General features: G+C 57.4%; 1 protein-coding gene across 2 annotated transcripts; it reads right to left on the reverse strand.

Annotated features, from left to right (window-relative positions):
- Positions 1-176: 176 nt before the first annotated feature.
- Positions 177-24457, reverse strand: MICALL1 (MICAL like 1). Of its 2 annotated transcripts, none has more exons than XM_058673020.1 (16): positions 23935-24457; positions 18144-18192; positions 17611-17752; positions 13800-13891; positions 12710-12855; positions 10880-11316; positions 10513-10570; positions 9414-9805; positions 6711-7165; positions 4255-4389; positions 3687-3813; positions 3452-3542; positions 3238-3311; positions 2200-2314; positions 1938-1984; positions 177-1057 (listed from the first exon to the last, which is right to left on the reverse strand). In XM_058673020.1, the coding sequence occupies exons 1-16, from the start codon at positions 24078-24080 to the stop codon at positions 936-938; spliced, it is 2628 nt and encodes an 875-aa protein (XP_058529003.1). In that variant the 5' UTR covers positions 24081-24457; the 3' UTR covers positions 177-935. The 2 variants fall into 2 exon arrangements, with proteins under 2 accessions (XP_058529003.1, XP_058529004.1); XM_058673021.1 differs by having other exon boundaries at positions 13800-13888; positions 23935-24456.
- Positions 24458-25996: the final 1539 nt, after the last annotated feature.

Genomic DNA, 25996 nt, shown 5'->3' on the forward strand with positions numbered 1-25996 from the left:
ATTCAGTACATCCATAACTGATCATTCTGTGTGACCCACGATGACATCATCACTGCTCATCTGGTCCTTGGCAGAACACCCTGCTCCAGGGAGACAGCCCCTACTTGCCCCCCTGAAGGGCAGCCAAGGCTGCCCAGCCAGGCAGGGCTGTGGCTCGAGGCTGTGGGGCACTGGCACTGGAGGTGGTCTCTGTTTATTGTTGGTGAAGGCGAGTGAGAGTTGGTACAGCATGTGTTCTTCTCCCAGAGGGGAGTGCAGCTGGCAGGGGCAAGAGAGATTCTGGGACATCCCAGTGATGGGTGCTGGCCCTGACCCTGCAGTGCAATGCTCTCCACCAGGCCTGGGAACAGCACCAACAAGGCAAATAAGCAGTATTAGCACCTACCCGAGCGTGTCCACCCCAGCCTGGCCCCCCAGCTCTAGGCTGGGGGAAGCAGTCAGCTGGGGAGAACCCCAAGGGTAAGGGGAGGGGCCAAGCGACACAGCCCACCCTCTTGGCAGCTAGCACAGACTGAATGGGGACTTCATAAATAGAGCAGAGTGAGGGATGGGGGGAACTTGTGCGGAGCAGGAGGAAGCTGAAGAGCCGGCCCTGCCCCTGCACTTGCCACGGCGGCCAGAACTTGGGACTGTGAAAATGAAGTGAGGAGCCAGCCTACCAGAGCAGGGTGGCACATAGGAAAGCAGACCTGGGATGGTGGGGCCAACTTGGCCTTGGGTTCAGTCACAGCATGTGGAGGTGGCAGGGCTGAGTCACCACTGCCTGGGGCACACAGAGGGAAGGGGAAACTCTTTGGCCCAGACCAGCCAAAGGACCCTGAGCGGGGAGAGGCTGCAGGTCAGGGGCTCCCTCCCTAAAAGTTCTCTTTCCTCTCGGCTGAAGCACAGCCTGGCAGCCGATCCAGGAGCACAAGGGCCCGGCAGCCCTGTCGTGGTCAGCTCCTGTCCCCGGGGGCCTTGCTCCTGGCCTCACGCTTGTTCCCTAGCAGCTTCAGCACCTTCATGGTCTTGAACTTGCCCTTCTTCTTGCCCTCAGATTCAGTCTCCCTCTGGAACTCTGCAAAAGACAAAGGTGGGGTGGGGCAAGATGGGAAAACGTCTCTCTGGCATGGGCCGGGGGAGGGGTTGTTACAGTCCTGGCGTCAGCCAGCAGGGCTCAGCACGTCACCCCACATGTCTCCAGACTTTGACCTGTCCCCCTGGGGCCTGGGACGCATCCTCTCCCCATGTAGCAAGGACCAACCAGGTAGAACACCTGCCTAGGAACCCTGACCCCCCGATTCACCTGCACCGGGGCTCACAGCTCCTGTGCCCTGACACAAGCATTACCAGGCCTCACTGGACCCTCAGAAAGCACCTCTCTGAGTCTTGAATCTCACCTACAAGGAAAATGGAGGTGGGGGTTCTTTAAAAACAGACTCGCACCACCTGTGCTGTCTGCAGGCACCAGGCCCTGGGCTAAGTGTGGTTCTGAATGTACACATAGAGGCATGGCCACCACTGCCCTGGCACCAGGCCAGGGTGCCCAGCTCATCTGTGCCACAGCTGCGGCTGAGAGCCACGCGGTCAGACTCCAGCTTGAGTCAAGACACAGTGAGTCACTGGTGTAATTCAGCAAAAACCCCAGATCTCTGCCTCGCAGCCCAGCGCTCCTACCAGTGGCCCAGGAACCTTGTGGTTCTTAGTGGGCACCGTGGTCTGTCCGCAGCTTCCCCACCAACACTCCCTGGGGACCATGCCCACAATAGGCCACAATCCTCCCTGGCCATGGCCTTCCTGGCTGAAGCTTCTCCTCCCTTGCTGCACGTGGCCTTCCCAACAGAACCCAAGCTAAAGCATTGGCACACAGCATCCTCCAGCGCCCTGTGCCATGCCTGGGCACTCCCATGGGCTGGGCTCCCAGACCCAAACACCTGCCTGGGGAAGCAAGGCCTCACCTTTCTTCCGGATCATGGCTTCCAACATCTTGTCTTCCTCTTCTTCCCTGTAGTGAGGATGGACCAGAACCTCTCTAAATCCCTCTGGCTACCGAAACCATGGAGGGTAGAACAGGCTGTGCTAGATTTGCCAGGCACCGGTGGGGGCTGAACTGGCCTGGGCACTGTGTCTTGGACTCTCCCCACTCCCACCCTGCCCCAGGGGACCCTTGGCTGGGCTGCTCTGGGCCTCTTCTCCCTGCACCAGCCCCAGCCAAGGCACCTCTGCCGGTCCTCATCCAGGCAGTTGACTATGGCGTTGCGCTGTTCAATGAGGGTTACAAGCTCCTGCATCAGCACCTTGTCCCGGACCCGGTCCTCCTCCGTCCAGTCCTTCTCTGCCCAGGGAGAACAGTTAGGGGTGTGAGTAGTGGGGAAGCTCCCTTCCCTTCTAGCCCCCAACCCCAGGAAACTGGCTGGATCACAGGAACAGGGGAGGTGGGAGCCAGCTGAATGGGGCCCTGAAGTCCTGGGAGAAATGAAGGTGGTTAAAGAAGAGATAAGGATATTAGGTTGCTACCCACAGAACCCCTTCAGGGCAGCCCCCACAACACAGGTCTAAGAACAGAGGTCAGCATGGTCACACATCGCGCAACGCTGCATGTGGACCAGGGTGAGGTGACAGCAGGGAGCCCCCACATGTCCTCATGCAGAAACACCATCAGCCTACGGCAACTGGGACATGTCCCCTGGCCCAGGGTGGGCAGTGTCTGCCACTGGGACAGGGGATGGACCAGCACGGCTATGCCCACTCTGGCCACAGGGTGTCGCCCAGCCTCCTGAGGCAACCTGCGGCTTCCTGGGTCAGGGGAGAGGCAAGACCAGCATCACTGCCCCACTGGCCACAGGGACTGGTGTGCAGGGACAGGACCCGCTCAGAAACACAACACAGGAGTAGGTGAAGCCCGGTTCCCAGCTCAGCCTCTGCAGGGTCCTGTGAGATTGGGCTACACCTGCAGCTGGAACCCTCCCTCCCTTCCCCGCCCCCTGGGGTGTGGAGCCAGTCATCCATGGCCACTGTCTTCTGACCATGAGATGACCCTGAGATGTGGCACCCCTCCATTCTTGTTCTGCACTGAAGCTGCTGAGGCTGGGAACATGCCAGCATCCTCTCAGCGGGTTAGGGACTGTCAGACACCCTGCCTGGTGTCCATGACAAGTCCACACCCCATCCTGTGCACACAGCTCCCTTTCGCATTTGTCCCCTGTAGTCCCTGGGTCGCCCGCTGCCCTGTGCCCCCAGGCAGCTGTGACTGCTCACCCGGCTTGTTGAGGAGGCAGCGCAGTTCATACTCCACGTCGGCCTGCCGCTGCTCCAGGTTCTGCTGCTTGAAGCTGCAGGTGGGGGTGAGATGGGGAGAAAAAGGCGGCTGTTAACAAGCCTGCCCTGCCCCAGTGACGACCTGGGTGGCCAAGGGTCCCTCTCCTTATGTTTAGGGACCCACAAACCGGGGTAAAGGCGAGGGGACACTCACACATAGATGAGCTCCGACTCCCGCCGCACCAGCAGATGCTTCTCGTGAATGAGCTTGAACCAGTCCACCAGCAGGTCATCCTCACGGCCCTCTAAAAGCCAGATGCCACCAAGGCCAGAGCTGGTGCAAGTCCCAGTCGGCTCCCTTGCCCCCATCCCTGTAAAGAGAAGTTCCCACCGCCACCCTGGGGCCTCCCCGCTGCCCCGGGGGCCAGACCCTCATAACAGCTCCTCACCATTTACACCCCCACGCAGCTTTTCCTCCAGCAGGACCCCCCGGTGCTCCAGGGCATCCAGCTGGCGCTCAATGGTGTCCATCTCTCCATGGATGTCCTCCTCAGGGATGTATTGGTCAGCCTGGACCTGCCCAGGAATGTCCTGGTCACCTAAAGGCTGATGACCTGCCCGCCTGCCTGGAGTTCTGACTTTTCTAAAGATCAGTGGCAGTCACTGTGGGCTTTGTGGGGTTTGGACAACAGGCAGGAGCCCAGGGTGGGGAAGGGCTGGGTGTGGAGATAGCCACGCCCCTCCACGCCACTGGCCTCACACCCACAGGGAGCCATGGCCTTCTGATTTCCACCTCAGCACACATACTCCAGAAGGGCTATAGCAGGGCAAGCATGCCCCCGCAACCCCTGTGGGCAGGTGGCTGATCTGCCCTAGGTTCCCAAGCTACACATTCCGCCTTCTAGGCAGACCACCCCAGTCCCCCTGTGGGAGTCCCACGGGAAGCCTGAAGCTGGGCAGGGAGGGGGAGTGAGGCTCAGATCAGCTCTGCGTTTGGGGGGGCTCCCTTGCTGGCACCTTGCGTTTGATGAGTGGAAAGCCATGGCCGGGGGCAGGTGGTCTTGCCGGTTTGGATCCCTTGGTGGCCTTCTTGGTGGCAGGGGATGCTGCGGGGGATGGCTTCCGGTTAAAAGGATTCTCCTTGCAGGAAGACTGAAGGCAGGGGGAGAAAGGGCAGGGTAAGTGAGGGAAGGGGGTGGGCAGGTCCCCACAGCCACAGGGCGTGGACATTTGGAAAGCAGGCAGGGGGAGCTTCCTGCACCCCAGCTCTCACACTCCCGGTGATTCAACAACCAGTTATCCTAGAGGCCGGCTTTGGCTTGCATCTCTGAGGGTTCCCGCTGGCCAGGCTCTGTGTCCTTCTGGGAAGGCCCGCCTAGCCCAGGGCACGGCCCATGGCACTCTTGGCTCCCCTCCCAGTTCACCCCCCTCAGAGAGCCTGCGGGTGCTTGAGGAACCCAGCTTCTTCCCAGCAGAGGCAAGGTGGGGGTGGGGAGGGCCCTGCTTGTTGGCCTGTGCCAGCTCAGGGTGAGATCCTGGCAGGCCAGGCTGGGCTCTGGGACTCTTTGAGGCAGAGATGGTACCAGGACCCAGCAGGGCAAGCAGACAGGCTGGCTCAACCCCTCTCCAACTGCCTGCCAAGATGGGCTGACGCCCAAGACCCGCCTTCCTGCCATCACCACCTTTGACATTTTCTGTTAACTCTGGGCTGAGGGTGGAAGGGAGGACCCTCCCAAAACTGCCTTGGGGGCCTGCCCCTCCCACCACAAGCACACCCACCACAAGCACACCCACCACAAGCACACCCACCACAAGCACACCCACCACAAGCACACCCACCACAAGCACACCCACCACAAGCACACCCACCACAAGCACACCCACCACAAGCACACCCACCACAAGCACACCCACCACAAGCACACCCACCACAAGCACACCCACACCCTGGGAGCCCTCCAGGGTTTCTGCCTTTTATGGCCATTTAGAACCCCCGCCAGTTAGTCTTTCCAACAGCCACAGGATCACGCCCCTGCCTCCCACCACCAAGGAACCCAGGAGCCCCTCTCTCATTGACAAGTGCAAGCTAAGGCCCAAAGAGTGGGGCAGGTGCCAGCAGAGCAAGAACCTGGCCAGGGAAGGCTGAGTGGGGATTGCAGGGCCCAGGGGCAGGCCAGCACAAGCCCTGTGCACTTGGAAACCCGCCAGGAGGGGGCGGGGTGAGTCCAAAAGAGCTGTGGGTGCAGCTTAGAGGAGGTCCTTGCAGCAATGGGGGCCCAGGAGGATGTCCTGACCCAAGCAACCCCAGGCTGCTGGCATGGGGCAGGGAAAGAAGCCCATGGCCCACGGCACATCATGGCCCACAGCCCACAGGCAGCTGCAGAACGAGCCATCTGAGGATGGGTATATGGCACAGTTGAGCTGTCGCCTGGGACATTTGCATGCATAGCTTGTGTCCCAGCTCCCCTGCTTCTCATCCTGCCAACACACACACTGGGAGGCGCCAGATGATGACGGTTCGAGTGCTCGGGTCCTTGTCCTCTATGGGAGATCCAGACCCGGTTCTAGGCACCTGGCTTTGGCCTGACCCAGCCCTAGTTGTTGTGGGCATTGGGAGGATGAACTAGCACATGGAAGACCTCTCTCTCTCAACCTTTATCTTTCATATAAAATAACAATGGAAACACACACAGGCTGCCTGAGGGGGTGCCTGTCCAGAGCTTCCACCACCATCACTAAGAAGTGACAGCAGTGGCCACGGGGCCAACCCCCACCAGGACAGAGCTACCAGACCTGCCTTCCTCTGCAGACACCCCCTCCACAGACAATGGAGGTGCACAGTGGCACATGTGTCCTGGGCCCTGCTGTCTGTCCAGGGCTGACCCCGCCCCCAATCATGCCAGCACCATCCCTTAACCTGGCTCTGTGCGCTACCATGACCTGTGGCCTCTGGAGTCCACCCCCACAGGAAGTGCCCATGGTGCTCCAGCTGCTCCAATGCAGAGAAAGGAAGCCGCCCCTCCCTTCAAGGCTCCCCCACCCCCACGGACCATCTAGAACAATCCCGCTGCCTATGTCCCTCCCTGAGTAGACAGGGCCGCAGGAGGGCAAGGAGGACAGAGTCTTACTGCCACTCTGTGCAGGTCCTGGCACCCACAGAACTGGGATGGACAGAAGGCTGGATGGTGGATGGTGGAGGGGGTCAGGCTGAGATAAATAGAGGGGGCAGGCCGAGTGACTCCCATAGGGGCCAGTGCACAGGCAAACCAGATGTCTGGAGGCACTTTGGCTGCTGGGCCCACCTTGGGGTGAGGATTGACAGATGGCTGAGGGGGTGGAGAGGCAGACCTGCACCTCCCTACACCAGGAGCTGAATGAGGGGCACAGAGTGGCTAAGGCCACTCTGGAAGTTAGAGGTCAGCACTGGTGGGAAGGCCTAGACACCCACGACAGCAGGAGGGGCATTCACTCACCTTTACCTGAAGCTGGGGGGACGAGGTTCCAGGCGCAGGTGCAGGTGCAGGTACAGGTACAGGTGCAGGTGCAGGCACAGTGTTCTTGTCTCCTACTGGGGTGGAGGTGGGGGTAGGGGTGGGGGTAGGGGTAGGGATGGGGGCGGCACGACTGCTCGGCTTGGCTGGCTGGGGACCTGGGCTGGCCGGAGTCCTGGGGGCGAGGCTGGGACCAGGCTGTGCCAGCTCCCCGGAGGAAGATAAGGAGGAGTTGGCCGAGAGGCTGGCAGAGTTGCTGGGGGTGCCAGGGGCATGGACAGCAGGCTCCGAGGAGCTCTTGGGCACAGCAGGCGGCTCGAGAAGTTGCGTGCTGGCAGCCTGGCTACAGCTCTCTGACGGCAGGCTCTCCACACTGAGTGCTGGCGACGGCGTGGCCGATGGGGGCTCCGAGTGTGAGAGGCGAGAGGCATGTAGCGCTGTGAACCAGCAAGTACACAGTGCCTGAGGGATGCCAGCAGGGGGCTGCTGGCCTTGCCTGACCCATCCTCTCTCCCGAATGAGGCTGGGACACCCAAGCCTTTCTGCACATGCACAGTGCAAGGGCCCAGGCACACAGGGCATCCACTGTCCCCAGTCCACCTGTACTGCTTGTGGTCTGGAATTCAGTCACCACTGCCCAACCCATGGCCCCTCACCTGACCCTCAGCCAGTAGGAAGCCGCTTCTACTGCTCCTACCCACCCCAGAGCAAGCCCAGAGGTAAAGCAGGCGCAGGGGAGGCCAGAAGGAGCAAGGCCAGCCTCTCCTCTCCCTCTGATTTTCAGGGAAGGAATGGGAGGAGAAGCAGTCTTGCTGTGGGCAGATCTGGCCCGGGCGCTGCCAGGGCCTCATCCACCATCCTGCAGGTGTCAGAGTCCATGCCTCCCCTGTCACCTGCCTGCCTCACACTTGGAGGAGAGAAGGTGTTTCCCCTAGCAAGGGCTGGCTTTGAACCCAGAAATGTTCAACTCTGGGGTTCAAGTTTGGCCATATCCCAAACCTGCCTGTTCCCCTCCTCACACAGACTGTGGGAGTTCAGGGGTCCCAGGACTTAACTGATTTAAATCAAATTGCATCATTCAATTTAGTTACTCCTTACTCCTGAGAGGTCTTAAGTTAAGGAAAAAACAAAAACAAAAACCTTCCAGAAAGCATGACTCCAAAAGTAAATGCCCAAAAAATAACACAAAACGGGTATTTCATGACCAATTTCCTGACTGGGACCATTTCTAACATGCGTTTGTTTTAAGATTTGTTTCTTTACTTGAAAGTCAGAATTACAGACAGAAAAGGGAAAGAGAGATCTTCCATCTGTTGGTTTACTCCCCAGATGTCTGCAACAGCCAGAGCTGGACCAGCAGAAGCCAGAACTGAGTACAGCCCCAAGCACCTGAGTTCTGCTGTTTTCCCAGGCCATTAGCAGAGAGCTGGATTGGAATTGAAGCAGCTGGGACTTGAACCAGCACTTGTACAGGATACAAATGCCAACTTTTACTTGCTAGGCTACAGTGCTGGTCCTCTAATACGCCCTTGGTCCAGCATTCTAGGGAATCTCACAGAGCTCAGAGGCAGCAGGACCCCGACTGTGGTAGAAGGTGGTAACCAAGCCCAGGGCATAAAGACTGGGAGAGGTCAGTGTCTTGTCCATTGGTTAAGACATTGCTTGGGACACCTGCATCCCATTCGGGCACACCTGGCCTTGAGCCCTGCCTCTACTTCTGATTGGGTATCTGCCACCCACATGGGAAGTTGGGATTGATTTTCCACTTTGTGGTTGCAGTCTGGCTCAGCCACAGCTGCCACAGGCATCCCAGATGAGACATCTGACTCACTTTGTCTCTCAGTCTACCAAATAAAGTTGATAATTTGGGCCCAGCATCATGGCTCAATGGTTAAATCCTCACCTTGCAAGCGCTGGGATCCCATATGGCCTCTGGTTCGTGTCCCAGATGCTCCACTTCCCATCCAGCTCCCTGCTTATGGCCTGGGAGAGCAGTAGAGGATGGTCACAAAGCCTTGGGACTCTGTACCCAAGTGGGAGACCTGGAAGAAACTCCCGACTTCTGGTTCAGATTGGCTCAGCCCTGGCCATTGCAGCCATTTTGGGAGTGAACCAACAGGTAGAAGATTTCTGTCTCTCCTCTCTCCATAAAATCTGCCTTTCAAATTTAAAAATATATACCTTTAAAAAAATTTAAGCCAAGAGACTGAGGCGAGGTCAAAGAACGGCCTGAACTCCCCACACCTGAGCCCTACACAGCCAGGGAGGGTCCCAGTCCTCCCAGGCCACAGAGCAACACCCGCCCGAGAGGGTGGCGTCCCAGTGAGTCCCACGCACGTGGCCTCAGGCAACCCAAGGACCCAAATGTGCAAAGCGCTCACTGGATAAGATGCTTCCAGAACATAACAGGCAGAGCTGCAGGCATGGATGCTGCAGCCACCATGACAAACCTTATCCCTGCCACTTTGGAGCTGGGAAGTCTAGGGCAAATCTCTCACCTTCTCTGTGCCTCAGTTTCCCCACCCCTGGTAGTGATAGCCACTCCCAGGGCAATCCCAGGATAAATTAGAGGGAACCTGGGGACCCCTGACCTCAGGAGAGGACTCCCACGTCACCCCCTCCCTGGCTCAAACAGGAACAAACGGGCATAGAGCCACCAGAAAGCTCTGGGGGCTAGGCACTCACCAAGCGGCGACGCATTGGGTGCTCGCGGGGCAGGACGTTTCTTAGTCTTGGGGCTGCTGGTGGGGGTGATGCCGTACCAGGGGTGCAGGGACTTGGGCGTAGCCTCTGTGTGTGCCGGGCCAGGGCTGGGCCCTGTTGGGGGCTGCTCCCCATGCTCCTCCTCGTCCTCCTCCTCAAAGGGGTTGTAGGGCTTGGGCTCCTGGGAAGCAGTGGGGCTCTGCTGGGGCGCCTCTTCCACACCCCCGCTCTCCTGCTGTTGGCCGCCCCGCCTGGGGAGCCCAGGGCTGCTGCTGCTGCTGCTGCTGCTGGGGGGCGGAGGCGGGGCTGGTTTCTTCTTGGGCTCTGTCTGCACCAGTGTGATCCAAGGAGGGTCCTTCCTGGGAGGTGGCGTCCTGGAGGGCAGCGGGGAGGAGGCTGAGGCTCCTGCCCTGTGTGGAGGGGTCTGCGCCCATTTCACAGGCAGCAGGTGAAAAACCGCCCCTTCCCTTCTTCCACCCCCAGGGCCTGTGGGGCCAGTCTGGACCAAGGTCAAAAAGGACCATTACAGTCACATTCCGACCAGATCCAGGGAGGCCCCCTAGTCACACAATTACCTGGGGAAGGACTAACGGAGGGACACTGTGGTTGCTAGTCTATGTGGCCTTCACAGAGGTTGGGTCCTTTCTATCACTGTCCCCATGCATTGCATGGGGACATTGACCACTGTGGGGTCCCAGAAGTCACATTATCAGGCACCTGGACAGCTGCCATTGTAAACAGCACCTATAGGGGCAGCCCCAGCCACCCGCCTCCAAAGGCTGCGAGCACCCGACCTCTCCACTCCAAAACCTAGGCCTGGGGATGGAGGATTGAGAGCCAGGAGCGGCTTTTCCAGGTCTTTCTATGCTTAGTTGCTGAGCCTTAAGACAACAAGGCCTGGAGAGGGGAAAGGATTCCAAGGGTGGCTCCACACCCTGCCCCTCACCCCAGCCCTGTTGCTCACAATAGGGAATAGGCCAAGGTGCAGCAGCAGGAATCCCAGGAGGCCTCAGAGAAGAGGGAGTGTGCCCACAGAGAGGCGGGGCGTCCAGAGCAGGCAAGCTGGGAAAGAGGAGCATACCTCTCGGACAGCTTGGGTGTTCCTCTGGGCTTGGGGACAGGGGGTTCATGCAGTCTTCCTGGAAGGGAAAGGAGAGTGAGCCAGGGCTTCTGGGGCAACCTAGTGCCTGCCTCACTCCCAGGAGGACAGCTTCCCAGCCTCCAAGGGGTCCTGGGAGACAGAATGGTCAGAGACCCAACTGATACCCCTCTGCACATGGAGTCTCAACTCAACCCAGGGATCACTTCCTCTAGAAAGTTCTCTTGGCTTCCAAGTGTCTCCCCAGGAATCACCCACACCCCCACTTCAGCCACTGCTTCCTGTCTTCTCTCTGAATACGACTTCCTCATCCACCTATTTCTCTGCCTACCTCCTGGCCCTCACTTACCGTTCACCAGGCTGCTGCCACCAGCTTGCTCTGCCAAGCTGTCCTGCTGCAGGCTGGATCGGGGCCGGGGTGTGGGGGGCGTCGGGGCTGAGCTCTCTGAGGCCTTTCTGGGGGCGGGTGTGGGGCGGCTGCCAGGAGGACTTGTCAGTTCCTGGGGTTTGCTGGGAAGCCGAGGCTTGGCAGCGAGCTGGGGCCGGGCCTCAGGGACGGCCTTGGCATCATCTGCCTTGGCACCTGCACCCTCTGCAGGGCTGGTGTCACCTGCATCCTCATCTTTGGCAGCCGGCAGCGGCTTCGACTGTGTGGCTGGCGCACACCGGGGTCCCAGTCGGCCTCCTGGACCCAGCCTGGCACAGCGTTCTGCACACACAAAGGTGCCCTCCTCGGGTCCGTTTGTGTAAGCCCCGGGAAGCAGGGTGCTGGAACATTGCCGGCACCTGCCAGGGGACAAGACAGGGTATCACTGGGCCAGCCCTTGCTCCCCTCTCTCCCAACTGCAAGCTGCAAGGATCTCAGATCACTGCCCAAAGGCGGATGGCAGGAGGTACGTGTGGGAAGGAGGAAGGCAACTGGCAGGAGCAGAGTGGAACAGCAGAAATTGTGAAAGGCACCTTGGAGTGATACTGCAAGAGGAAGAAGGCACAGTTCCCCTGGCAGAGGTGCCAGATGGGGCGTGAAGGCCACGCAGATGTGCAGGAAATCAGACTGGTGGTTTTAAACCAACGGAATCCAATTGGTTTTTAATTAAACAGAATAAACTGCAGCACAGTGCCGTATAGCAGCTAGGCCACAGCTGTTCTCACTCCAGTTAGCTGTGCACCCGTGGGATCAAGCTGGTATCATTGAGGCACGTACATGTGACAAGTTGCAGTGTCAAGTGTATGTGGACTGGGAGTCACATTCAGAAATTTCTAGAACCTGCCCCGGTGCTGGAAGTGAGTGTGTTAAGTGCCACCTAGATTTTCTCTTCTATGACACCCCACTTCTGCAGGTGGATCCGTGGGGGACCCGGGTCCCCCATCTCATGCACCCTCACAGACACAGAGCAAACGCCACAGGAACCAAGTCCTTGACTTCTCCTGACCATTTGATTTCCTTTTCTGATTTTGTTTTCTTGTAGCATATAAAATGTTTTCAGCAATTTATTAAGCTTCTATAGTTTCTTTGCTTCTTAGTTGATTTTATTATAAAGTTTGAATTCCCCTGGGAGCCACACTCTTAAAGCAACTTCTTTTCCTTTTTTGTTCTTTTTAAAAATTTATTCACAAATTTGGAAGACAGAGTTGCACAGAGAGAGATCTTCCATGCACTTGTTCACTCCCACTTAAATCAAGACTTCATCACGATTTTAAATAATTTTTTTTTATTTAAGGGCTGGCATTGTAGTGTAGCAAGTTAAGCTACCATGCAGCACCTGGCATCCCCATATGAGTGCTGGTTTAAGTCCCTGCCGCACCGCTTCTGATCCAGCTCCCTGTTAATGCGCCTGGGAAAGCAGCCGAGGATGGCCCTTGCTACCCACATGGGAGACGTAGATAGCATTTGGTTCCTGGCTTTGGCTTAGCCCAGTCCTGGTCCTTGGGACCATTTAAGGAGTGAACAAGAGATATTCTCTCTCTCAAGTAAACTTGTCTTTGAAAGTTTACACTGTTCCTTAATCAGCAATAGGTAGTCACCCTCAATGAACTCCAGCTGCTGGAAGCTCCTAAGTGGATTCGGGGATTAAGCCGGAAGCTCTGGCAGGCTAACTGGCGCACAGCGGCTGTGGAGTCCCCCATAGTGAAGGTGATGAGGGATGAATGCCTGCCCCTAGCCCTGGCAGCCACTCACCGGAAGCAGTGCCGGTGGTAGAGCCTGCCATCAGCCAGGTATCGCTGTACCAGGTGCACATGCTGCCGGCAGGCGGCACAGGTGCTGCTGGGGGTTCGGTGGGTGCCCTGCTCCGACAGGCTGCTGGGGGAAGACAGCTCCTCGCCCTGCAGGGAACAGGATGAGCTGATGGCGGGGTGGGGGTGGAGGCAAACCTGGTCCCGAACACTTCCCTCTTCCCCTTCCTTATGCATGTACTAAACTTCCTGGGATTCAGGTAGTCAGTTTGGGCCCTGGCAGGAGCTCAGGAGAGACCATCACACCTCCCAAAGCCAGAAAGAGGGGAACTTGCTCAAGGTCCACCTTTCCCAGCTCTGTGGCATTGAGCTATCTGCTCGAGTCTCTGGTCCCATGGGAGTTCCCCCTGGCCCCTGGATGCCCAGGGAGGGGTCCAGAGAACAACACTTTCCAGCCTCTGTCCCAGCAGCCCTGGCCCTGACCCCCTTCTGGAGCTCCGCCCCACCCCAGTAAAGAACATTGGAGAGAAAGTGGGAAAAGACCTCCCTCACACACCATCAAATGGTATCCAGACAGAAAGGCATGTTCTTGCTTCGCCTAAGTTTCCTGGCACAGGTGCCTAGCAGCATGACCCACCCTGCCCTTCTGACCATTGGACAAATTACTAAACCTCGCCAAGCCTCACTTTCTTCATCTATGCAGGTCCACAATGCCAAAGTTCTCCACATTGCTGGGAGAACTGACCAGGACCACGCTGGAACCCTGGGAGCTCTGGCCACCCAGGGAGGGGTCCAGAGAACAAACCACATCTAACTACTAGCAGTGCCATTGAGGGCCAGCTGGCATGCAGCTGTCCTCCAACCAACCCTGTGCCAACTTGTCATCCCTCGAATCTCCTCTGAGAAGTGTCCATGGCACTGGTCTGGCACCCTGACTCCCCATCCTGGCCTGGGAGACCCTGTTTCCAAAGCCAGCAGAACAAGGGCAGAGAACACCACTTAACGCTAGCAGGATCAGGGCCCTGGAGTGACAGTCACCACCATAACATATCCCCCAGGCCCCCGCAGACCTGCAGACCCAGGCACCTGCCTACCTGAGTCCCGTCTCCTGGTTCTTCAGTACTGGGTGTCACAGATGGTGAGGAGGAGGGTGTCGGGTCCTTTCTGGGCGGTGAGACACCAGCTGCTAAGAGACAGGAAAGCAAGCCTGTAGCAGGTGGAGGGTGTAGCATCCCCAAGGCCCAGCCTGGCTCAAGACTCGCCCTCTGCAGCCAACGTCCTGGGCAGACCACTGAACATGGCACAGCAGGAGCAGGGCCCTGCTGCCCACAGGCCAGGTCAGGGGGCTACACCATCGAGCTGTATGCTCAAGACAGGCTGATCCTCCATAAAGGAGAACAGGAAGTCCCACTGCATGGAGCCAAGAGGAACAAGCATGTGGCAGCACAGAGGCGTCCATGGGTGCTCCCGGTGGGACAAGGAAGCTAGGGTAAGAAAGAGACCACATGGGGTCCGGCGGCGTGGTCTAGCGGCTAAAGTCCTCGCCTTGAAAGCCCCGGGATCCCATATGGGCGCCGGTTCTAATCCCGGCAGCTCCACTTCCCATCCAGCTCCCTGCTTGTGGCCTGGGAAAGCAGTTGAGGACAGCCCAATGCATTGGGACCCTGCACCCGCGTGGGAGACCCGGAAGAGGTTCCAGGTTCCCGGCTTCGGATCGGCGCGCATCGGCCCGTTGTTGCTCACTTGGGGAGTGAATCATCGGACGGAAGATCTTCCTCTCTGTCTCTCCTCCTCTGTGTATATCTGGCTGTAATAAAATGAATAAATCTTAAAAAAAAAAAAAAAAAAAAAAAAAGAAAGAGACCACATGGTGCTGCCTGAGGACTCAGGAGAGGGGGCCTCCTCCCCTGAGGAAGATGGGGATGGCCCTGCATGTCCCCTGTGTGCCCCCTGCCCACCCGGCCTCACCCTGCATTCCTGTAAGATTCGGCTCCTTCATTCCCACATCAGTAAACATAGCCTGAGGTCTAGTTGGTACCCAACAATGGAAAATAAAGCCCAGAGCTCAGTGTGGTAGATCAACTAGCTGATCCTCCCCCTGCAAAAGCTGGGATACTATACGGTCACTGGCTCATGTCCTGGTTGCTCCACTTCCCATCCAACTACCTACTTGTTGCCTGGGAAAGCAGCAAACGACGGCTCAAAGCCTTGGGACCATAACCCATGTGGGAGACCAAGGAGAGGCTCCTGATTCCTGGCTTCAGCCAGGCCCAGGCTGGATGTGGAAACATCTGGGGAGTAAACCAGCAGATGGAAGACCTCTGTGTGTGTGTGTGTGTGTGTGTGTCACTCTGCCTTTCAAATAGGTAAACCAATAACATAGGTAGATCAATAACATAAAATAAAACCCAGAAAGTCAGGGGTCTGTCTGCTGGGTTTGGGGGAAGGTCAGCTTTACTGCATGAGTTTTAAACCCACAACGCTAGTTCCTCACTGTGATCTCAGACAGCAGTGAGCAAAATTCGAGTTGCAGACCACCGGGCACCTTGCAGTTTGTGCAGTGGGCAGTGCACAGCACACTCCAAAGACAGGACACAAGAGAAAGCGCCTGCATGCGTCACGTGCTGTAGGGGGAAGAACTGTTTCCTGCAGCTGTTTCACTTACATCCATGGCCATGAACTTGGGGCTATGATGACCAGCGGCCTCATTGGGTCCCTACATGACCTTCCCACATATACCCAGTCTGTTCCTCCTCTCCCGTACTGCCCAGGAGCACACCACCCTCTGCTGCCTCTAGCCCTGGTATTCACAGGGTCTCCTCCTCCTGGGGTAGCAGGTTGAACCTCCACCTACAGCGCTGGCATCTCACATGAGTCCCCATTCAAGTTCCAGCTGCTCCACTTCCCATCCAGCTCTCTGCTTAAGTCCTGGGAAAGCAGCAGCTGATGGCCCAAAGCCTTGGGCATCTGCCACCCACATGGGAAACTTGGAGAAAATTCCTGGCTCCACAGCTTTGAACTAGAACCAGCCCAGCTCTGGCCATTGAGGCTGTTTGGGGAGTAAACCAGCAAATGGAAGATTTTTCACTTCATCTCTCGTCCTCTCTCTCTACAACTCCATGTAGCAATTAAAACAAATAAATCTTAGGAAAAAAAGAAAGAATTTAGCATAAGCCACCACCTGGTGAGGGTGGGAGGGGAGGGAAGATCACAGGAGAAAGGCAGGGAGGAATGAGATGTATTTGTGGAAGCACAAGAAATTCAACATGACTGTGGCTGGGCTGGGGTGTGGCTTAAGGTGAAGGGGCAGAGGCCCTTAGAAGCTGCACTAAGGAGCTGAACTTGGCCTATTTTTAAAAGATTTATTTACTTATTTATTTCAAAGAACTGCTGAAAGAGGGAGAGAGTTAGAACTAAAGGATCTTCCATCCACTGGTTCACTCCCCAGATGACCATAACAGCCAGGGCCGGGTCAGGTCAAAGCCAGGAGCTTCTTCCAGGTCTCCTCTACAGATGGCAGGGACCCCAGCACTTGGGCCAGCCTCTGCTTCATTCCCAGGCCACGAGCAGGAAGCTGGCTCAGAAGCAGAGACACCAAGACACAAACCGCTCCTATATGGGATCGTCGCAGGTGGCAGCTTTACCCACTCGGCCTTAGCGCCTCCCTTTGGATTTTGTCTTGATACCCCTGACCCAGGTTTGGGCAACCAGGCTCCTCTTTGAAACTGAACACTCAGCTTGGTGCTGGCACCTTTGCGGGCAGCAGGCTCCAAAGTCACCTAGACCTGTGGGAGTCAAGTTGGCTCCATCTCCCCTGAAGACCTCTCGCGTGCCCAGGGAGCATCATCAGGAGCAGCTGGGGGAATGGCACAGCAGGTGTCGGGGCATGCTGCTTCCTTTGCTTTAGCAGCAGATGCGATAAAAGTGGTCTGCATGTAGAGGTCAAGTGGCCTGAAACCACACCTGGCAGGTTCTGGCCCGTGCTCAGGACACCTGCATCCCTGGTCAGGTGCCCAGGTTTGAATTCTGGTCCCAATCCAGACTCTATGGGAGGCCTGGCCCAGCCCTGGCTGCTGAAGGCATGTGGGTAGCGTTATCAGCAAATGGAAGACCTCTGTCTCTCCACCTTGCATAAGTTTTTCAAAAAGATTTACTTTTATTTGAAAGGGAGATTTTACAGAGAGAGAAGGAGCAACAGAGAGATCTTCCATCTACTGGGTCACTCCTTAAGTAGCTGCAATGGTTGGAGCTAAACCGATCCAACGCCATAAGCAAGGAGCTGCTTCTGGGTCTCCCATACAGGTACAAAGTTCCAAGGCTTTCGGCCATCCTCTACTGCTTTCCCAGGAAGGCAGCTGGATGGGAAGTAGAACAGCAAGGACATGAACATGTGTTATGTTTAGTAAGAAAAGCTTCTGGCTTCATAAAACACACCAGACAGAGAGCAGAGGCAGGCCCAGGGCAAAAAATGGGGTCCCTTCAGGATCAGTGGACAGCAGTGACCCAGTGGGGAAACTCGGGCCCCTAGTTTGAATGCTATGTAACCTTGAGCTCCCTACATCCCCTTTCGGGGCCCATTTTTCTCTCTGCAGAAGGAGGCGCATGCACGGCCAGGGCACCAGCCTCGAGCTGTCACCCTGGAGTTAACGTGCAGTCTGGGTCCCTGGCTCAGCACTAGGCCTGGATCATCCCTTTGGAGCAGGCTGAAGCCTGCAGGCAGCCAGTATACTCAGGCAGTGCCCATGGGCTATGTTCCCACACAAGCATTTCAAGCCCTGACTGAAGGATCAAGGGAAATGAGCCGGGGTCTATGTTGCCAGCCCACATTCCCCCACCGGCCAATCATACCCATATATAAGGAGAAGATAAGCTCCACCCCCTGCCCGCAGGGCCAGTGCCCCTCACCTTGGCCTGGGCTGGCGAAGTGGTTGTAGTACTGGGACACGTAGGTCATAATGCTGAGGCAGTCGGGGACACTCATGGAGACCATGTCATTGGGGTCCAGGAGAGCAGGGATGCCGAGTTCCTTCTCAGCCACTTCAAAGGCCTGGTGTGAGCCGGGAACCGCCACCACAGTGCAGGGCAAGAAGGCAGATTCAGAGGGTGCCCAGAGCCTTGGCTCCGCTCCCTATGGCATGGCGGGTTGACTGTGGGCTCCCCTCAACTCCAGGCCCAACAACCCAAAAGGATGGTTTAGGAGACAAAGAGGCCTGACGCTCCAGGTACAAGGGGCCAGTGGAGGGCAGGGTTGGAGCCCACCTACAAAAGACCCCTGCCATCCATGCTCACACACATACATATGTGTACATACTCAGGCCCATACACACATGTACACACACCCACATACATTCAGACCTATATACACACACACGAAGATCTACACACACTTACACATACAAACACACAGCCTTTTGGGCTTCCAATGGTCTGGGACTCACCAAGCGGTTGTTTTCGAAAACATCGTCCTTGGAAAGTGAATCGAAATCTCTGCAATAGGCAAAGAGAAGACTTATCAAAAAACAGGTGACAGTGGCCTGCACGGTGGTACAGGACGTTGAGCTGCATCTCATATCGGGGCACTGGGTGGAGCCCCAGCAGCTGCTTTGCTCTCAATCTAGCTCCCTGCTCAGGCACCTGGGAAAAGCAGCAGAGGATGGCCCACTTGCTTGGGCCCCAAGCCCACATGGAGACCCTGTAGAGTTAGAAGTTTCTGGCTTAGAACAGCCTGGTCCAGCTCTGGCTATTGTGGCCATTTATGCAAGTGCACCAGCAGACGAAATATCTGTCTCTCTCTGTCCTCTCTACCTCTGTGGCTCTTTCAAATCAGATATACAGAGAGGAGGAAAGACAGAGGGGAAGATCTTCTGTCTGATGATTCACTCCCCAAGTGGGCACAACGGCTGGAGCTGAGCCAATCCGAAGCCAGGAGCCAGGAGTTTCTTCCAGGTCTCCCACACCTGTGCAGGGTCCCAAGGCTTTGGGTCGTTCTCCACTGCTTTCCAGGCACAAGCAGGGAGCTGGATGAAAAGCACGGCTGCCAGAATTAGAACCTGCGCCCATATGGGATCCCGGCGCAGTCAAGACAAGGACTTTAGCCGCTAGACTACCGCACCAGGCCCTCAAATAAATAAATATATCTCTTTTTAAAAGATTCACTTATTTTTATTGGAAAGGTGGATATACAGAGAGGACAAGAGACAGAGAGGAAGATCTTCTGTCCGTTGATTCACTCCCTAAGTGGCCACAATGGCTGGAGCTGAGCCAATCCGAAGCCAGGAGCCAGGAGCTCTTTTGGGTCTCCCACAGAGGTGCAGGATCCCAAGGCTTCAGGCCATCCTCAACTGCTTTCCCAGGCCACAAGCAGGGAACTGGATGGGAAGTGGAGCAGCTGGGATTAGAACCTGCGCCCAAATGGGATCCTGGCACGTGCAACGCGAGCACTTTAACCACTACACTATCATGCCAAGCCCCAAATAAATCTTTTAAGAGAGAGAGCTGTGAGAGGGCAAGGGTATGGAGTGGGCCGTGGTGACATCCCGACCAGTATGTGCCGTAGCAAGGGTGTGTGGTGACATCCCGACCAGTATGTGCCGTAGCAAGGGTGTGTGGTGACATCCCGACCAGTATGTGCCGTAGCAAGGGTGTGTGGTGAAGGCTGAGGGGGAAAGAGGCAGCAGGCACACGTTCCCATAACTGGTCTTCAAAAAGTCCATGGCAATGAATATCTTGAACCAATTTTACACCAAAATACATGTATCTTTTCATTTCATTTTGCATGAATTTTCTAGAGTCCCCTTGTGCTGGGGCTGCCAGGTGGGGCCTGGAATGAGCTTGTGGTCATTGGAGACATTCAAGCAGAGATTGGCCCAGTCATCCCCAGTCCCTCAGAGAGCCATCTGCCCAGCAGGTGGCAAAGACACAGCCCAGAGCAGTGCAGGGCCTGCCAGCCAGTGCCATGGAGAGCACCTCCATCCCTCCACTTTGCTTGGCACATACGTATCCCATTTCACAGATGAGACTACTGAGGCCTAGATAGGGGTAGTCTCAGCTACAGCCCTTGCTGGGCAGATGCCAGGTTTACAGCAGCTTTGCTGACTTGCTGTCGCCCAGCCCAGGACCAAGCAGCAGGGACAAGTTTGAGCCATTGGTGGGGGCTCTATCGAAACGCTGGCACACCCATCAGGCCACTCCTGGGGACCCTGAAGACAGCTCCACTGCTGGAACAATGAAAGATTTTTGGAATTCTAAGCTGCAACAGGTGAGTGAAGGCCTGGGGGTGCCTGTTGTGGGACAGCTGAGCAGCAGGGACAGCTGGCTGCTGTGCTGGCTTTATTTATCCCTCAGGCCCCAGGAGAGGTGGAAACTGGTCAGAGGCAGCTCAGCCTCCCTGCTCCCCGTCCATTCCAGGCTGCAGCTGGGAAGGCTGGAGGTCAGGCCTAAGGACATCACCTTGAGGGGTCGGCACACTTCTCTGCTCACCTGCAAGGTGGGGAAAGTGCTGGGGCCCTCTAGGTCAGGACAGGCAGAGTCTTGGCTCAGCTGAAGGGCAAGCCCATCCTTCTTGTTCTCCTTCTGATGTGGGGTGCAGGACAGTTCTGTCCCAGGCACTCTGAGCTACAGAAGAAATGGGGCAGGAGCCCGGGCGCCCCCCTGAGATCCACAGACTAGGCAGAGGACAGAGGTGCCTGCCAACCAGCTCCATCCCCCTTTCTCTCCTCTACCTGGCTCCGGTGTCCCCTTGGCTGCCTCACTAACTCTGGTCTTACTACACCTAGCCAAGCTGTGCACTGCTCTCCACCCCAGGCCCACGCTTTGACATTGCACAGGCTAGGACGACAGCAGCCCAGCCCCCAACAAAGGTCATTCCCGAGAGCAAAGGAAACAGAAACAACTAGTCAGAGAGACGGAGCTGCAGGCTTGGCTTCAGTCCTTAGGGCTGGCAGGCTCTGTGGGCTCTTGTTCGAGCCTTGGCTGCTTCATTTCTGATCCAGCTTCCTGGGAAAGCAGCAGAGGATGGCCCAACACCTTGGGACCCTGAATCCAGGTAGGAAACCAGAAATATGCTCCTAGTTCCTAGATTTGGATTCACTCAGCTCTGGCCATTGAAACCATTTGGGGAGTGAACCAGCAGCGGTCTCTCTCTCTCTCTCTCTCTCTTTCTCTCTCTCTCTCTCTCTCTTTCTCTCTGTGTCTCTGCTTCTCTCTGTAAATCTGCCTTTCGAGGGCCCGGAACAGTAGCCTAGTGGTTAAAGTCCTCACCTTGTATGCACCAGGATCCCATGTGGGTGCCAGTTCTAATCCCGGCAGCTCCACTTCCCATCCAGCTCTCTGCTTGTGGCCTGGGAAAGCAGCAGCTGATGGCCCAAAGCCTTGGCACCCTGTACCCACATGGGAGACCTGGATGAGGTTCCTGGCTCCTGGCTTCAAATCAGCTCAGCTCTGGCCATTGCAGCTGCTTGGGGAGTGAATCAGCGGATAGATCTTCTTCTCTATCTTTCCTCCTCTGTATATCTGACTTTTCAATAAAAATAAATCTTTTTTAAAAATCTGACTTTCCAGTACAAATAAATAAATCTTAAAAAAAAAAAAGGCCATCTCCCTCAGGGTGCATTTTGTTTTGTTTTTCTGCAACAACATCTCCCATCTCTGTCTCACTCCCTCCTCAACATCTGGATCTTGGCAACACAGCTATTCTCCAAGAGTTGTTGGGGGCTGGCAAAGTTCTACTTCACTCAGGGGGAGACACGGGACACAGAATTGAAACCCACATGGTCCCTGGGCCTCAGGGAGCTTAGAGATGCCTGGAGCAGGGGGTGGGGGACAGCATGGACCAGACTCTTGGCTCCCACAGCAGACAACCCCTGCACCTCATACCTGACAGAGGTGCTGGGTGCACCACACTGACCTGTGGCTGAGGCCTCCCTCAAGCCCAGGAGGGGAGCTGGGTTGGGGGGCTGGGCTCTGAAGGCCTGGGCTTGACCTCACACCTCTTCTAAGAACTGAAGAGTAATTCGTTCCACATCTTCTCCAGCTTACAGCTTGGCTTGGCTCCCTGTGTTCCCCCTTCCTCCCCCAACCCCGACACCTCCTCAGCCACCCAAGGGGGCTCTCTCTCACTCACTCTCAGTTTGGCCCAACCGCACCCCCAGAGCACGGTTCAGCGCACTTCCGCTCAGGCGGGGCCCCCACCTGGCTTCTGTCATGTCCCCAATGACCGGGCATTCCCTGGGGAGGTCTTCCCAGGCTGGACAAAGCACCTGCACTTCTAATACCGCCCACACATCCTCTGCCCATGCCCAGGTAACCTGGGCTGATTGGCTGGTGACTTTACCACCAGGCAGTACCAGGGCAGAGTAATAACTCTGACACTTAGAACAGCCTGAAACATGGCCATCACCCCTCCACGGCCACGCACCACTGTTTAGGAGGACTGCCTGCTGCACACTCGCTCATTATCTCATCCAACCCTCCGACAATTCCACAAGGGAGGTGCCTCCACATAGCCCACCTTACAAACTCCTGGAGAAGTAGCCGCTAGTGTAGTTTCACCCGGTTCATCCAAAGACCTCAAACCAGGTAGAACAAACATGGGTTCTCCCCTGCTTGACGCTGACCACTCAGCTTGACCTCCAAGTCCTTTGCCAGTCCCTGCCCTTGCCTCACAGAAGACCCTGCCAGCCATCCACTCTGACGTGAGCCCCCATCTTGGCACCCTCCTCCTCCTCCATCTTCCACCCCTATGCTGCTCTGAGCAGGCCCGACAGCAAGCAGCAAGCAGCAACCCATCTCCCTCACCTGCCCCCAAAGCCTCTCCTCCAGGGCCTGCTCCACTCACCCACGCACATGGCACCCACGTGATGCAGAGCAAAGCAGTGTGCATGTACCACTCAGTCCCTGGGGCAGCCCTTTGGGGGCAGGCCTGCAGGTGCAACAGACCCAGTGGCCAGACCCTGCCAAGCTGCGGGGGGTGGCATAGGGGGAGAGGGACTGACTCCAGGGTTGGGGTGAGGGGCTGCATCCAAGAGGAACCAGGTCCATGACTCTTGCCCCAGATTTGCCAAGTATAACCTGAAGCCAGAGGCAAGGCGGGCACAAGGTGAACTCACACCCATGGCTTCAAGAATGAGTGGCCAGGCCTAGGGCAGGGGCAGCTCAGAAGGGAGGCAGCCCCAAGTCCACGCCTGGGAGAGGGGGCCTGAACACACTTTCCCGAGAGCCTTCCTCCAGGCCTGGTCTCCAGCTCCTCTTCCCATAGCTTAGGGTACAGACCTGGTCCCAACACTGTGTGTGTGTATCCACTTCCTTTTACCCAGCAGCTGTTAATGTGGGGGTCCCCTCCAGGTAAGAACTAGGTCAGAACCAAGATGAGGGGTGGGGGAGGGGAGGCTCCTCCCTTCTCCCTCCCCACCCCCCACTCCATGGGGTATGAGGGAGGGCAGCAGTAGGGTGGGGGGCTTCCCTCTGCTCTCCTAGATCCTGTGCAGGGCCATGAATTACAGTGACATAAAACGGATTAACAGCAGAAAATCCACATTTCACTCCCTTTGTGTGCACGGGTGGAAGATGGGTCGGGGGCCCTCAGCCTGGTAATAGCATCCCCAGCCACAAAAGGGGAGCCAGGGCTGCTGGGGAGCTTCTGGGGTGGGGGTGGGATGCAGACAGGGAGGGCTCAGGTGAGGAAAGGTCACGCTGAAGTGCTCCTCCAGGTCTTAAAAGTGTCCCTGGGCAGCCCTTTCTCCAGCGTCAGACTTTACTAAGGACGGACACGCCTTTCCCAAATGCACTACAGTTTCTCAAACGAACTCCAAATCCCCAAATCCGCCAGAAAAGTGTATAATGGTGGGGGCAGTAATCTGGAGCTTCTATATTCCTATTTGGAGGCTCCGAGTGCCTGTGGGAGGGGAACCTAGAGCACAGGAGGGGCGCAGGGGTCCCCAAGATGAGGGCTCAGTGCCCCCCCACAAACCCCCACCCCGTAAACAGGTCGCGCCCCTAGCGTCCCCCCGGGGGGCGGGGTCGGGGTCAGGTTCTATACCCCGAAGGCGGGGCAAAAGAGGTGGATGGGGGCAGGGGGTGCGGGGCTAGGGGTCCCCCGGAGCCTCGCTTGGAGCCGTCCCTAGCGGAGGGCGGTGCCTGCTGCCCCCGGCCGGACTCCGCGTCACTGAGGCGGGCGGCGGCCTCAGCGCCCGCCAGCCACCCGCCCGCTGCCCGCCGCGCCCCAGCACTCACAGCAGGTCGGGCCGGTGCCGGTGCAGGATGGCGCAGAAGGCCAGGCCGTCCCGGAAGGAGCTGCTCAGGTCGCGGATCTCCACGCCGCGGTAGCCCTCACACTGGCGGCGACACCAGGCCAGCAGCGCGCCCCTCGGCCCCGCCATGTCTCCACTGGGGATCTGACTCCGGCTTGGTGGGGGCCCCCGATTTCCGAGGCTGATTTCCGGCTGCGGCTGCGGCACGCTTTTCTTGCCCGGCGCCGCTCGGAGCTCGGGGCGCCCACGGACGGGCGCTGGAGTGCAGGGCGCGGGGCTCCGGGCCGGCCTGCCTTGCTGTCCTAGGTCGCGCGCTCCGTGGTGCGGGGCCCCGGGCACGGCTCCCACCGCCACCGCCCGCCTGGCCAGCCCTGCCCCGACCTGCCCCGGCAGCCTCCGCCCCGCGTGGCCCGGCCCCGGCCGGCCGCCTGCCCTTACTCACGGCAGCCGGCTCCCCTCATTGTGGGCCGGCCGCGGGCGGGCCTCTCACCGACTAGGTCCCCGCCCGAGGCCCGCCCGCCCGCCGCGGGGGAGCGGGGAGGGGGCGGTGGCCTGGCACCCAACCCATTGGCCGCTCCGCCCCTAGACGTGGACCCTCCCCCGCCTCTGCAGACACCCCAGGGCTCCTCCCGAGCTGGAGGACCTGGGTTACCCCTAACCACGGTGCAGGCCAGCCTTTCCCACCTTAATCTCCCCCCACCCCCACGGCCACCACCACCCTGCCATCGGGACTTCCCCTCCGGAGGCGGGACACCTCTCGCTGGTTCCCGACTCCTGAGAACCAGCAAATTCCCCCACGCTGACTTCTCCAAACACACTCAGCAACCATGGCCTGAAACTTAGGGGACACAGTTCCCCTGCAAACACCCCTGATGGCCACCAGCTTCCTTCTCCTGTTCCACTTGACCCCTTACCATCCACTCCCCATTCGGGTTGAGGGAGAAGCGAGAAAACTCAAGTCTCGCACCCCACTCCACCTCCAGCTCTCCCACCCCCCTATAAGCTCAGGGATCTGCCCTTCCCACTGAGCCTGAGTCTCCTTCAGGTCTGATGATAGTGACAGGGGGACCAAAGTGGCAGTTAGGAGACACACACAGGCCCTAGAAGGCTGCCTAACCTAGTTCTACACTTGCTGGCCCGGCAGCTGTCCGCCCCTGCCTAGAGGCCTCTCCTGACTTTTCAGCAGATAAATGAGCCACTCTCAGCTGGCAGGTTATGAAGTCACCCTGACCAAGCACTGACTGATTGGAATGGGGCGGTGGTTTCCTCCCCCGAGGGAAGGAGCAGGGTCTTAGTCATCTGGGAATGGGACTAGAGTCACATCAGCCCAGCCTCCCGAGATCTCACTGTCCACAGCTTGAAAATGGGGAGAATTACCACTTTTAACTGTAAAGTGCCTGGCCCTGGGACCACCATTGTGGTGCACCTGGACTCTAGCACCCAGCTCCCTGCTCATGCACCTGGGAAAACAACAGAAAATGGCTCAAGTCCTTGGGCCCCCATCACACATAGCGGGAGACCCAGATGCAGTTCCTGGCTCCTGGCTTTGGACCAGCCCAGCTCCAGCCACTATGGCCACTGGGGAGTGAACCAGCTGGAAGGTCTGTGTCTCCCTCTCTCTCTGTAACTTGTCCTATCAGAAAAATAAAAATTAATTATTTTTTTAAGATTTATTTATTTTTATTGGAAAGGCGGATATACAGAGAGGACAAGAGACAGAGAAGAAGATCTTCCGTCTGATGGTTCACTCCCCAAGCGGCTGCAACGGCTGGAGCTAAGCCAATCCGAAGCCAGGAGCCAAGAGCTCTTCCGGGTCTCCCACGTGGGTACAGGGTCCCAAGGATTTGGGCCGTCCTCGACTGCTTTCCCAGGCCACAAGCAGAGAGCTGAATGGGAAGCAGGGCCGCCGGGACTAGAACCGGCAACCATATGGGATCCTGGCGCGTGCAAGGTGAGGACTTTAACCACTAGGCTATCGTGCCAGGGCCCAAAAATCTATTATTTTTTAAAAAGTAGACAGTATCTGACCCTAAGGGCATCCTTCA

The sequence above is a fragment of the Ochotona princeps genome, chromosome 15, assembly GCF_030435755.1.
Source record: "Ochotona princeps isolate mOchPri1 chromosome 15, mOchPri1.hap1, whole genome shotgun sequence".
Taxonomy (NCBI): Eukaryota; Metazoa; Chordata; class Mammalia; order Lagomorpha; family Ochotonidae; genus Ochotona; species Ochotona princeps.

Bases quoted from the DNA above. Each gene is read 5' to 3' on its own strand.
- MICALL1 (XM_058673020.1), bottom strand. From the start codon at position 24,080: ATGGCGGGGCCGAGGGGCGCGCTGCTGGCCTGGTGTCGCCGCCAGTGT. The intron at 13,892-17,610 runs GTGAGGGGCACT...CCTGTCTCTTAG, and splicing joins CTTCGCCAGCCCAGGCCAAG to CAGCTGGTGTCTCACCGCCC. The intron at 11,317-12,709 runs GTGAGTGGCTGC...GTCCCCTGGCAG, and splicing joins TACCACCGGCACTGCTTCCG to GTGCCGGCAATGTTCCAGCA.